At 47.2% G+C, this 13,544-nt stretch overlaps 1 protein-coding gene across 1 annotated transcript in view; it reads right to left on the minus strand.

Annotated features, from left to right (window-relative positions):
- Nucleotides 1–1,877: 1,877 nt before the first annotated feature.
- The window catches only part of LOC124594122 (neuropeptide CCHamide-1 receptor-like), a 92,870-nt gene continuing 81,203 nt past the window's right edge, over nucleotides 1,878–13,544 (minus strand). The window contains exon 5 of the mRNA XM_047132478.1: nucleotides 1,878–2,151. Coding sequence (XP_046988434.1) covers nucleotides 1,878–2,151 — 274 coding nt within the window. The remainder of the gene's footprint in view (nucleotides 2,152–13,544) is intronic.

A 13,544-nucleotide genomic window follows, 5' to 3' on the forward strand; every position in this document is an offset into this window, starting at 1 on the left:
GCTCCTGTCTGTGATGCAGCGTCAAGGGTAACCGCAGCCATGGTCTCCGAGCCGCTGGAAAGGTCGTCGAACTGTTCGTGCAGATGGTTGTTGTCTTGCAAACGTCCCCATCTGTTGACTCAGGGATCGAGACGTGGCTGCACGATACGTTACAGCCATGCGGTTCAAATGGCTCTGATCACTATGGGACTTAACTTCTAAGGTCATCAGTCCCCTAGAACTTAGAACTACTTAAACCTAACTAACCTAAGGACATAACACACATCCATGCCCGAGGCAGGATTCGAACCTGCGACCGTAACAGTCGCGCGGTTCCAGACTGTAGCGCCTTTAACCGCATGGCCACCCCGGCCGGCACAGCCATGCGGATAAGATGCCTGTCATCTCGACTGCTAGTGATACGAGGCCGTTGGGATCCAGCACGGCATTCCGTATTACCCTCCTGAACCCAACGATTCCATATTCTGCTAACAGTCATTGGATCTCGACCAACGCGAGCAGCAATGTCGCGATACATAACACACATCCATGCCCGAGGCAGGATTCGAACCTGCGACCGTAACAGTCGCGCGGTTCCAGACTGTAGCGCCTTTAACCGCATGGCCACCCCGGCCGGCACAGCCATGCGGATAAGATGCCTGTCATCTCGACTACTAGTGATACGAGGCCGTTGGGATCCAGCACGGCATTCCGTATTACCCTCCTGAACCCACCGATTCCATATTCTGCTAACAGTCATTGGATCTCGACCAACGCGAACAGCAATGTCGTGATACGATAAACCGTAATCGCGATAGGCCACAATCCGACCTTTATCAAAGTCGGAAACGTGATGGTACGCATTTCTCCTCATTACACGAGGCATCACAACAACGTTTCACCAGGCAACGCCGGTCAACTGCTGTTTGTGTTTGAGAAATCGGTTGGAAGCTTACCTCATGTCAACACGTTGTAGGTGACGCCACCGGCGTCAACCTTGTGTGAATGCTCTGAAAAGCTAATCATTTTCATAACATAGCACCTTCTTCCTGTCGGTTAAATTTCGCGTCTGTTACACGTCATCCTTATGGTGTAGCAATTTTAATGGCCAGTAGTGTACTTAGAATAGAAGCATTCGAAATGTGGTGCTACAGGAGAATGCTGAAGATTAGATGGGTAGATCACATAACTAATGAGAAAGTATTGAACAGGATTGGGGAGAAGGGAAGTTTGTGGCACAACTTGACCAGAAGACGGGATCGGTTGGTAGGACATGTTCTGAGGCATCAAGGGATCACCAATTTAGTATTGGAGGGCAGCGTGGACGGTAAAAATCGTAGAGGGAGATCAAGAGATGAATACACTAAGCAGATTCAGAAGGATGTAGATTGCAGTAGGTACTGGGAGATGAAGAAGCTTTCACTGGATAGAGTAGCATGGAGAGTTGCATCAAACCAGTCTCAGGACTGAAGACCACAACAGCAATAACAACAACAACAGTGTACTTACATTGATTGAAAAAGTACATGACAAAAGTGAAATAAAATGCGTTTGATATAGGGGAGTCCAATTTCATTATAAAATATGCTGTAATCAGGCAATTTTTTCAGCAAGGAATTGAGGGTCATTGTGCTCTTCGAGTACAGTTTGTGTGACGACTTTAAAGGTAACCACTTGTAGGGTTGAAATGTTATAAAACTATAAACAACAACCAAAAATTATAAGCATGGTCTAAATTAATATCTGTTTCAAAATTAGGAAACCAATTTTTAGAGTAATATGCGAATTTTTAGTTAACTTTTTAGATGAAAGGGGTGAGTAGTAAAATCAGAAGTTCATTCATAGCAGGAAGTCTGAGGCTCTGGAGCTGGGCCGGTGGCTGAGGAAGTGGGCGGCAGTCACCTGGAGCGCGGCTGGAAGGTGGCGAGCGTCTGCGAGGTGGACTGCTTGCGCGAGTCGGTGCGGCTGCCGGCCACCACGGTGTCGGGCCGCGCGCCCCGCCGGCACCAGCACAGCAGGTAGCGGTCGAAGTGCTTGCGGAACGTGCACGACACGCAGTACAGCGCCACCGGGTTGGCGCACGAGTTGGCGAACGACAGGCAGAAGCCCAGGATGCGCAGCGCGTGCCACCAGTCGTTGTACTCCAGCACGCTCGACGACGCCCAGTAGAACCTGTGCACAAACCAGAGGTCTGTCTCACTGGAGCCACCTTCCTGGACGAATCTGTCCTCCAGCTGTCAGTATAGTCACAGTTAGCTCAGTTCGTAACAACAATACGAGGGCTTACTGGAACAATGCCTCCGAATATTTTATTCTGTTCTCACAAGGGGAGGCCGCCAATTGTGAAATTCAGATTCGATTCATACTGCGCATAATAAAAGCTCATGGCCAGAGGTGTAATGTGGCAAAGCACCAAGATGCACTTCTCAGCCGTTGTCGAGAAAATCGACAGTTAGAAGAAACCGTTGCGGTGAAATACTAAGATTAATAATGTTCTACAGCGTCGTGGCGCAGCGGTAAGCGCTCGGGTTTGTTATCCGTAGGTCGCCGGATCGAATCTCGCGCTATGAAACATTTTTTATTATTAGTTTTTGATCGCTCTCCAATTGTATCGCCTCCATTTTTCCGTTTGTTTATCAGGGTGTACCAAAGCTCTCACGTCCGCACTGATTTTCGACGATGTTATAAGTTGCGCTAGGGACCGCATCCACCTTGTTTGGAAGTTAGCAGGCAACTACGCTGTTATGCGGCCGCTCGTTTCGGCCCATTCAACATCTGTCCTTCAAGTGTAACGAGCGAGTAACGGAGTTTATGTTTCATACCTGCCACAGGAAATTTGTGTTCGTTGGGTTTCTATTCTAATTCGAACGTTTGACTTACGCTATACGTATTCGTTTCGGAATATCGTTTCTACGTCTTCCGTTAACTATACGTGGTTAACATTATGAAGACAATTAATAACATTTGTGAAATACAACTTTGTTTGCGGGAAACATAATGATGTTCGAAGTCGCCAGTTTTTCCACGACAAACAACTTTCAACAACTTATTATATGCACAATTGTTGCAACTGATTGCCGGGAAATACAGGTTAGGTTAGGTTAGGTTAGGTTAGGTTAGTGTGTGTGTGTGTGTGTGTGTGTTTATACACACATTTGAATTACAAAAAACAAATACTAAAAAAAAGTTGCATGGCGCGAGATTCGATCCCCCGACCTTCGGATTACGAACCCGAGCGCTTACCGCAGCGCCACGACGCTGTAGAAAACTATTAATCGTAGAGAGTATTTCACCGCAACGGTTTCTTTTAACTGTCGATTTTCTCTACAACGGCTGAGAAGTGCGTCTTATAGTGCTTTGCCACATTACACCTCTGGTCATGAGCTTTTATTATGCGCAGTATGAATCCAATCTGAATTTCACAATTGGCGGCCTCCCCGTGTCAGTATCGGCCGAGGTATTAAACGCCATGCATATTACTCGGTCGACATTCCCGTTTCGCTGACGCAAGCTGAAACCCTCTGCCGCTAGAGGGCTCCGTACTGTATCGTGTTACCTGGCGGCGCGTAACGTAACTACGTCGGTGCTTGGGAAACGCCGTGCTGTAATCGACTTTCTAACTGCAGAAAACTTGCCTCCAATTGAAATCTGTAGAAGAACGAAAGCTGTGTACGGCCATGATCCTATCGACAACATTAATGTGCGACATTGGGTTGCTCGTGCTCGTAATGAAAGAATCGGTGGTGCTAATCTCAACGTGTGTGACAGCGCTCGGAGTGGACTACCGTGTACGGCGTACCGTGTTCGGCAACCGGGTTGTTGAACTCATCAGAGAAAATTGTCGAATAATACAGACACAGCTCTCAGGTAGGTGTGGTATATAGTGGTACAGCGTAGAACTGCTAGGTGCATCGAATGCTCACACCTGACATGAAACAGAGGATAATGGACACCTGTCAACACCGAGCGAGGTTGCGCAGTGGTTAGCACACAGCGCTCGCATTCGGGCGGACGACGGTTCAAACTCGCTCCCAGCAATCCTGATTTAGGTTTTCCGTTCTTTCCCTAAATCACTTCAGGCAAATACAGAGGTGATTCCTTTGAAAGCACACGGATGACTTCATTCTCCACCCTTCCTAATTCCATGGGACCGATGACCTCGGCCGCGCGGAGTGGCTGCGAGGTTTGAGGCGCCATATCACGGACTGCGCGGCTCCTCCAGCGGGAAGTTCGAGTCCTCCCTCGGGCATAGGGGTGTGTGTTGCTCTTAGCATAAGTTAGTTTAAGTTCTTTGGACAACATGGTTGTGGAGAGAAGCAGCGATTAGTATGATTAATCAATAATTCAAGAACAGTCTTAATCGCATTTATTATTGTTATAATACCGCCAACCGGTTTCAACCCGATGTAGGGGTCATCTTCTGGGCGTTTACACCATTGGTCGACTGCTGGCAGTGTCGCCATCCATAGTTTCCTGCCGTTATGTAGACAGGAGTGACACCACCAGCAGTCGACCAATGGTGTAAACGCCCAGAAGATGACCCCTACGTCGGGTTGAAACAGGTTGACGGTATTACAACAATAACAAATGCGATTACGACTGTTCTTGAATTATTTATTTATTAGTTTAAGTTCGTTTAAGAAGTGTGTAAGTCTAGGGACCGATGACCTAAGCAGTTTGGTCCCTTAGGAATTCACACAAATTTGAGAATTTGAACATTTTGATGACTTCCCTGTTTGGTCACCTCCCTCAAAATCAACGAACCAATCAACACCTGTCAACAGTTTTTGTTGCGTTTTAAAAGTGAGGATGATGGGTTACTGCAACAGTTCGACGCCTTTGGTTCACTGTCATCGATCATCCTCCACACATCATCCTGCCGCGGTTGGATAAGCAGCTGCAGCAGCAAGTCGTATACTCCTAGCTCACTCATTTGTTACATAGTTTAATTCTTAATTTGTTTGTGTGTTTTTAGTACTTGCATTGTTTAATTCATAAATTTCGGGTGTGTTATAGTACTTGAGAGTTGTAGCATCGCTTTTTAGTACCTGAATAGTGTAAATTCGCGTAGTCGTCTGTCTTATGTTTTTGTTTTGAACGGCCAATGTCGGTTGGTCACAGTCAGTGTGCTCCCTGCCTCCGTTGGATAAGCAGCTGCAGCAGCAAGTCGTATACTCCTAGCTCACTCATTTGTTACATGGTTTAATTCTTAATTTCTTTGCGTGTTTTTGGTACTTGCATTGTTTAATTCATAAATTTCGGGCGTATTATAGTATTTGAGAGTTGTAGCATCGTGTTTTAGTACCTGAAAAGTGTATAATCGCGTAGTCTCCTACCGCCGCCGAGCAGTGTGTCAGCAGTGCGCAAGTAGCAGCATTATTGCATTTACTAGGCAATCTTGTATTTTAATAACCGTTTAAATTTTGTGTCGATTTGTTTGCGCTCTCTGTAGATTAGTTCAGACGTTCTTTGCACAACAGTTTTTAGCATGGGTAGGGACTGCAACTGCTGTGTTCGGATGCAGGCTGAGTTGGCATCCCTTCGCGCCCAGCTTCAGGCAGTGTTGGCTTCGGTCACACAGCTTGAGGCTGTTGCCAATGGGCATCACTGTGGGGGTCCGGATGGGGGTTTGTCGGGGACGGCCAGCTCGTTCCACGCAACCCCCGATCGGACTACGACTGTGGTTGCCCGGAATACTGCCCGCACTGAGGCTGATCCCTCACCTGTGGTAGAGTGGGAGGTCGTCTCAAGGTGTGGCAGGGAGCGAAAGACAATCTGGAGGGCTGAACGGAAGGCCTCTCCAGTTTGTCTGACGAACCGGTTTCAGGCTCTGTCTCAGGCTGATACTGATCTTCGGCTTGACATGGATGCTTGTCCTGTTCCAGAGGTTGCCCCTCAGTCTGCAAGATCCGGGCGCTCGCAGAGGGTGGGCTTACTGGTAGTTGGGAGCTCCAACGTCAGGCGCGTAATGGGGCCCCTTAGGGATATGGCAGCAAGAGAGGGGAAGAAAACCAATGTGCACTCCGTGTGCATACCGGGTGGAGTCATTTCAGATGTGGAAAGGGTCCTTCCGGATGCCATGAAGGGTACAGGGTGCACCCATCTGCAGGTGGTCGCTCATGTCGGCACCAATGATGTGTGTCGCTATGGATCGGAGGAAATCCTCTCTGGCTTCCGGCAGCTATCTGATTTGGTGAAATCTGCCAGTCTCGCTAGCAGAATGAAAGCAGAGCTCACCATCTGCAGCATCGTCGACAAGACTGACTGCGGACCTTTGGTACAGAGCCGAGTGGAGGGTCTGAATCAGAGGCTGAGACGGTTCTGCGACCGTGTGGGCTGCAGATTCCTCGACTTGCGCCATAGGGTGGTGGGGTTTCGGGTTCCGCTGGATAGGTCAGTAGTCCACTACACGAAACAAGCGGCTACACGGGTAGCAGGGGTTGTGTGGCGTGGGGTGGGCGGTTTTTTAGGTTAGATGGCATTGGGCAAGTACAGAAAGGGCAACAGCCTCAACGGGTGTGGGGCAAAGTCAGGACATGCGGGGACCAAGCAGCAATCGGTACTGTAATTGTAAACTGTTGAAGCTGCGTTGGTAAAGTACCGGAACTTCAAGCGCTGATAGAAAGCACCGAAGCTGAAATTGTTATAGGTACAGAAAGCTGGCTGAAGCCAGAGATAAATTCTGCCGAAATTTTTACAAAGGTACAGACGGTGTTTAGAAAGGATAGATTGCATGCAACGGTGGTGGCGTGTTTGTCGCTGTTAGTAGTAGTTCATCCTGTAGTGAAGTAGAAGTGGATAGTTCCTGTGAATTATTATGGGTGGAGGTTACACTCAACAACCGAGCTACGTTAATAGTTGGCTCCTTTCACCGACCTCCCGACTCAGCAGCATTAGTGGCAGAACAACTGAGAGAAAATTTGGAATACATTTCACATAAATTTTCTCAGCATGTCATAGTCTTAGGTGGAGATTTCAATTTACCAGATATAGACTGGGGCACTCAGATGTTTAGGACGGGTGGTAGGGACAGAGCATTGAGTGACATTATACTGAGTGCACTATCCGAAAGTTACCTCGAGCAATTAAACAGAGAACCGACTCGTGGAGATAACATCTTGGACCTGTTGATAACAAACAGCCCCGAACTTTTCGACTCTGTATGTGCAGAACAGGGAATCAGTGATCATACGGCCGTTGCAGCATCTCTGAATACGGAAGTTAATAGGAATATAAAAAAAAGGGAGGAAGGTTTATCTGTTTAGCAAGAGTAATAGAAGGCAGATTTCAGACTACCTAACAGATCAAAAAGAAAATATCTGTTCCGACACTGACAATGTTGAGTGTTTATGGAAAAAGTTCAAGGCAATCGTAAAATGCGTTTTAGACAGGTACGTGCCGAGTAAAACTGTGACGCCGGGAAAAAACCCACCGTGGTACAACAACAAAGATAGGAAGCTACTGTGAAAGCAAAGAGAGCTTCACTCCAAGTTTAAACGCAGCCAAAACCTCTCAGACAAACAGAAGCTAAACGATGTCAAAGTTAGCGTAAGGAGGGCTATGCATGAAGCGTTCAGTGAATTCGAAAGTAAAATTCTATGTACCGACTTGACAGAAAATCCTCGGAAGTTCTGGTCTTACGTTAAATCAGTATGTGGCTCGAAACAGCATATCCAGACACTCCGGGATGATGATGGCATTGAAACAGAGGATGACACGCGTAAAGCTGAAATACTAAACACCTTTTTCCAAAGCTGTTTCACAGAGGAAGACCGCACTGCAGTTCCTTCTCTGAATCCTCGCACAAACGAAAAAATGGCTGACATCGAAATAAGTGGCCAAGGAATAGAAAAGCAACTGGAATCACTCAACAGAGGAAAGTCCACAGGACCTGACGGGAACCAATTCGATTCTACCCAGAGTATGCGAAAGAACTTGCCACCCTTCTAACAGCCGTGTACCGCAAGTCTCTAGAGGAACGGAAGGTTCGAAATGATTGGAAAAGAGCGCAGGTAGTCCCAGTCTTCAAGAAGGGTCGTCGAGCAGATGCGCAAAACTATAGACCTATATCTCTGACGTCGATCTGTTGTAGAATTCTAGAACATGTTTTTTGCTCGAGTATCATGTCGTTTTTGGAAACCCGGAATCTACTATGTAGGAATCAACATGGATTCCGGAAACAGCGATCGTGTGAGACCCAATTCGCTTTATTTCTTCATGAGACCCAGAAAATATTAGATACAGGCTCCCAGGTAGATGCTATTTTTCTTGACTTCCGGAAGGCGTTCGATACAGTTCCGCACTGTCGCCTGATAAACAAAGAGCCTACGGAATACCAGACCAGCTGTGTGGCTGGATTGAAGAGTTTTTAGCAAACAGAACACAGCATGTTGTTATCAATGAAGAGATGTCTACAGACGTTAAAGTAACCTCTGGCGTGCCACAGGGGCGTGTTATGGGACCATTGCTTTTCACAATATATATAAATGACCTAGTAGATAGTGTCGGAAGATCCATGCGGCTTTTCGCGGATGATGCTGTAGTATACAGAGAAGTTGCAGCATTAGAAAATTGTAGCGAAATGCAGTAATACCTGCAGCGGATAGGCACTTAGTGCAGGGAGTGGCAACTGACCCTTAACATAGACAAATGTAATGTATTGCGAATACATAGAAAGAAGGATCCTTTACTGTATGATTATATAATAGCGGAACAAACACTGGTAGCAGTTACTTCTGTAAAATATCTGGGAGTATGCGTGCGGAACGATTTGAAGTGGAATGATCATATGAAATTACACATTTTATACAGCTAACAGACTAACTATTCCAATGGTTCTTCTTGGATTGCTGTACGGTCTCAAAAGTCGCCACTGTTGTGTTGCATCTAGCTCTGGCACGCACCTGGGCCTCTGTTGGGCACTGCGACTTTGGCGCCTCCTACACGAAGCTGTCTGTCGTCTGCTGCGGAATGACAACAGCGTGGAAGCAGCGACGGAGCCCATCCCGCTGGAGTCCTGGACTTGTCTATCTTTATAGCTACGCATCGTCAACGACGGCGTCTACCGTTAAATAATCCAATGCAGCCTGCTTGGGGTTGTGAACCCTGGTGTACTTCGTTGCATGCGCAGAATTGCTGATTGGTCTTATTTGTTATCAAGAACGGCTCAGGTGGCAATTGAGAAAACTGATGATGCGACTGATCTATGGCAAGTCGGGTTTCTTAAGTTTATGAACGCAATGGCTTCAGTCTAGTTGGTTTTCTGCATTTAATTGGATCTCAGTTACAGGGACTAGGTATAATAACTTTGACTAACTGTGCTGATAAATGCTATGTAAAAAAACAGCCAAAGTTATGAAATTCTGTTTTTTTTTAATTTAATTTATGACCGGTTTCGGATATCAGAAACCACTCTCAAATCATCCAAATGGGTTCTGATAACGATACAGGTCATCAATTAAATGAAAAGAAATGAATGTCGAAACTTTGGCTGTTTTCTGCATCAATCTGGTTAACGCAAGTTGCTGCTCCGTTATTAATCCAGCATGCAGGAAATCGAAAAAAAATTTAAAAAATTTTTTTCTTTATTAAGGCTTTATGTTATTCATGCCATTGAGATTTTTCCATGCATGGATAATGGGAGATTTACAATGTTTTTATTAAATTCATTTTATTATAGTGTCTTTCGTGAATTATTGTAGTTACATCTTTTGATTGCTAAGGAAGGTGTTTTACATCCGTTTTATTGTTTAAAATTACGTTGTCCCAAACTGACTGAATGAGACTTTTGAATAGTGTTTTCCTCTAATGGGAGTTTTTTTTACATAAAGGTGTAATATGTTTTGAAGAAAAATATCACACTCACCTCAACCTGGCCCTTCACCTCACTTATTACGAATCAACTACTGTTTTTTTGGTTAGGTAGTTAGAGTGCGTAGTGTGCTGATACACAGGAGAGCCAAGACACACGGAAAACAGAGTTTCACCGGAGAATGCGGCCACGTGACAGCCTTTACAAAAGACTGTGTGCACATCAGGGACGTTCGCTTGTTTCGCTTGTACGTAGAACGATAATGAACACTTGACGACCCATCCTTTACAAGAAACACAACTTTCCAGGTTGCAAGCAATATAAACCAACTGAACAGGAATTATAGAGAAAGAACCTATCTTGACAAGTGTGTGGTTCTTAGGATCGAAAAAGTAGGGACTCCTTTGGAAAAACGTAGATAGTTAATAAGTAATACGATCGACGACTTAAATATTCTGAGCTGGCCAATCAAATGTAAAGCAAATTTGAGAAAACGCGTAGGGAGATAGAGAAGACTTAGACATATACCTGTTGTGAGGTAGTTTCTTGCCAGGCCTGATTTGTCACTTACAGATATCCGGAAGGTGGCCCAAAACAGTTTCGTTAGCGGAATAAATGCTAGTACTTGTAGAGGACCTGCTTTTATGCATTACATATAACGCGTTATTTGTTAATATAAGGCCAATCACTTTTATAAGACCTGCTTTTATGGATTACGTATTGTGTGTTATATGCTAATTTAAGGCCAAGCAATTCATTGTCCACGAGCTAATGGTGACCTCACTGTTTCGAAATCTTGGTGAATGAGTTTTCACTGTTGGGAAGCTATGGAATCATTCAACAGCTGACAAATAGTGATAATCATTATTGTCTGCAAGGATTAAGCCCTTTGGTCTGCTCCACCTTATAATACACTCCTGGAAATGGAAAAAAGAACACATTGACACCGGTGTGTCAGACCCACCATACTTGCTCCGGACACTGCGAGAGGGCTGTACAAGCAATGATCACACGCACGGCACAGCGGACACACCAGGAACCGCGGTGTTGGCCGTCGAATGGCGCTAGCTGCGCAGCATTTGTGCACCGCCGCCGTCAGTGTCAGCCAGTTTGCCGTGGCATACGGAGCTCCATCGCAGTCTTTAACACTGGTAGCATGCCGTGACAGCGTGGACGTGAACCGTATGTGCAGTTGACGGACTTTGAGCGAGGACGTATAGTGGGCATGCGGGAGGCCGGGTGGACGTACCGCCGAAGTGCTCAACACGTGGGGCGTGAGGTCTCCACAGTACATCGATGTTGTCGCCAGTGGTCGGCGGAAGGTGCACGTGCCCGTCGACCTGGGACCGGACCGCAGTGACGCACGGATGCACGCCAAGACCGTAGGATCCTACGCAGTGCCGTAGGGGACCGCACCGCCGCTTCCCAGCAAATTAGGGACACTGTTGCTCCTGGGGTATCGGTGAGGACCATTCGCAACCGTCTCCATGAAGCTGGGCTACGGTCCCGCACACCGTTAGGCCGTCTTCCGCTCACGCCCCAACATCGTGCAGCCCGCCTCCAGTGGTGTCGCGACAGGCGTGAATGGAGGGACGAATGGAGACGTGTCGTCTTCAGCGATGAGAGTCGCTTCTGCCTTGGTGCCAATGATGGTCGTATGCGTGTTTGGCGCCGTGCAGGTGAGCGCCACAATCAGGACTGCATACGACCGAGGCACACAGGGCCAACACCCGGCATCATGGTGTGGGGAGCGATCTCCTACACTGGCCGTACACCACTGGTGATCGTCGAGGGGACACTGAATAGTGCACGGTACATCCAAACCGTCATTGAACCCATCGTTCTACCATTCCTAGACCAGCAAGGGAACTTGCTGTTCCAACAGGACAATGCACGTCCGCATGTATCCCGTGCCACCCAACGTGCTCTAGAAGGTGTAAGTCAACTACCCTGGCCAGCAAGATCTCCGGATCTGTCCCCCATTGAGCATGTTTGGGACTGGATGAAGCGTCGTCTCACGTGGTCTGCACGTCCAGCACGAATGCTGGTCCAACTGAGGCGCCAGGTGGAAATGGCATGGCAAGCCGTTCCACAGGACTACATCCAGCATCTCTACGATCGTCTCCATGGGAGAATAGCAGCCTGCATTGCTGCGAAAGGTGGATATACACTGTACTAGTGCCGACATTGTGCATGCTCTGTTGCCTGTGTCTATGTGCCTGTGGTTCTGTCAGTGTGATCATGTGATGTATCTGACCCCAGGAATGTGTCAATAAAGTTTCCCCTTCCTGGGACAATGAATTCACGGTGTTCTTATTTCAATTTCCAGGAGTGTAGTTCACGTCAACTATTTAGGTGACTTCCTACATTTCTCTTTTCCATTTAGTTGCATTGTATCAGCTTCAATTATCCTAATGGCTCTGAGCACTATGGGACTCAACTTCTGAGGTCATCAGTCGCCTCAAACTTAGAACTAGTGAAACCTAACTAACCTAAGGACATCACAAACATCCATGCCCGAGGCAGGATTCGAACCTGCGGCCGTAGCGGTCTTGCGGTTCCAGACTGCAGCGCCTTTAACCGCACGGCCACTTCGGCCGGCTTCAATTATCCTATCACTGACGTATGATGGATGTGGTATTTCCAGTTCAGTCTCTATTTTTCTCTTATATTTGTAATGGGTTCAACACTTAGTTCTTGTCTAACACTAGCATTTCTTTTATGGTCCACAATGAATACCTCGCTACAAAGCGGAGGGGCGTAATCCCTGATGATTCGATACGCCGTAACTGATCAGAAGATAGGGTCCAAAATTCGCTAATATACATGCGAAAAGGCAAGACTGTTGTTTCGTAGAATCTAATTAATTTTTTTCCGTACGTTACATTTTAATGTAGTTGTGTAGTTCCACAAAACTGTTTGAGCCTGGTCAGTTTTAGCTCTACCTCATCTGACTTGGGAAATTTATCATTACACCATAAATATTTAAACTGTCTTATTTCCAATTATTTGTCCGCCTATAACAATTTTGGCTCTTATGGGTTCCACCCCCTGAAATAAAATTATTTTTGTTTTGTCTGTATATACACTCCAGGAAATGGAAAAAAGAACACATTGACACCGGTGTGTCAGACCCACCATACTTGCTCCGGACACTGCGAGAGGGCTGTACAAGCAATGATCACACGCACGGCACAGCGGACACACCAGGAACCGCGGTGTTGGCCGTCGAATGGCGCTAGCTGCGCAGCATTTGTGCACCGCCGCCGTCAGTGTCAGCCAGTTTGCCGTGGCATACGGAGCTCCATCGCAGTCTTTAACACTGGTAGCATGCCGCGACAGCGTGGACGTGAACCGTATGTGCAGTTGACGGACTGTGAGCGAGGGCGTATAGTGGGCATGCGGGAGGCCGGGTGGACGTACCGCCGAATTGCTCAACACGTGGGGCGTGAGGTCTCCACAGTACATCGATGTTGTCGCCAGTGGTCGGCGGAAGGTGCACGTGCCCGTCGACCTGGGACCGGACCGCAGCGACGCACGGATGCACGCCAAGACCGTAGGATCCTATGCAGTGCCGTAGGGGACCGCACCGCCACTTCCCAGCAAATTAGGGACACTGTTGCTCGTGGGGTATCGGCGAGGACCGTTAGGCCGTCTTCCGCTCACGCCCCAACATCGTGCAGCCCGCCTCCAGTGGTGTCGCGACAGGCGTGAATGGAGGGACGAATGGAGACGTGTCGTCTTCAGCGATGAG

This window comes from Schistocerca americana, chromosome 2 (assembly GCF_021461395.2).
Source record: "Schistocerca americana isolate TAMUIC-IGC-003095 chromosome 2, iqSchAmer2.1, whole genome shotgun sequence".
Lineage (NCBI taxonomy): Eukaryota > Metazoa > Arthropoda > Insecta > Orthoptera > Acrididae > Schistocerca > Schistocerca americana.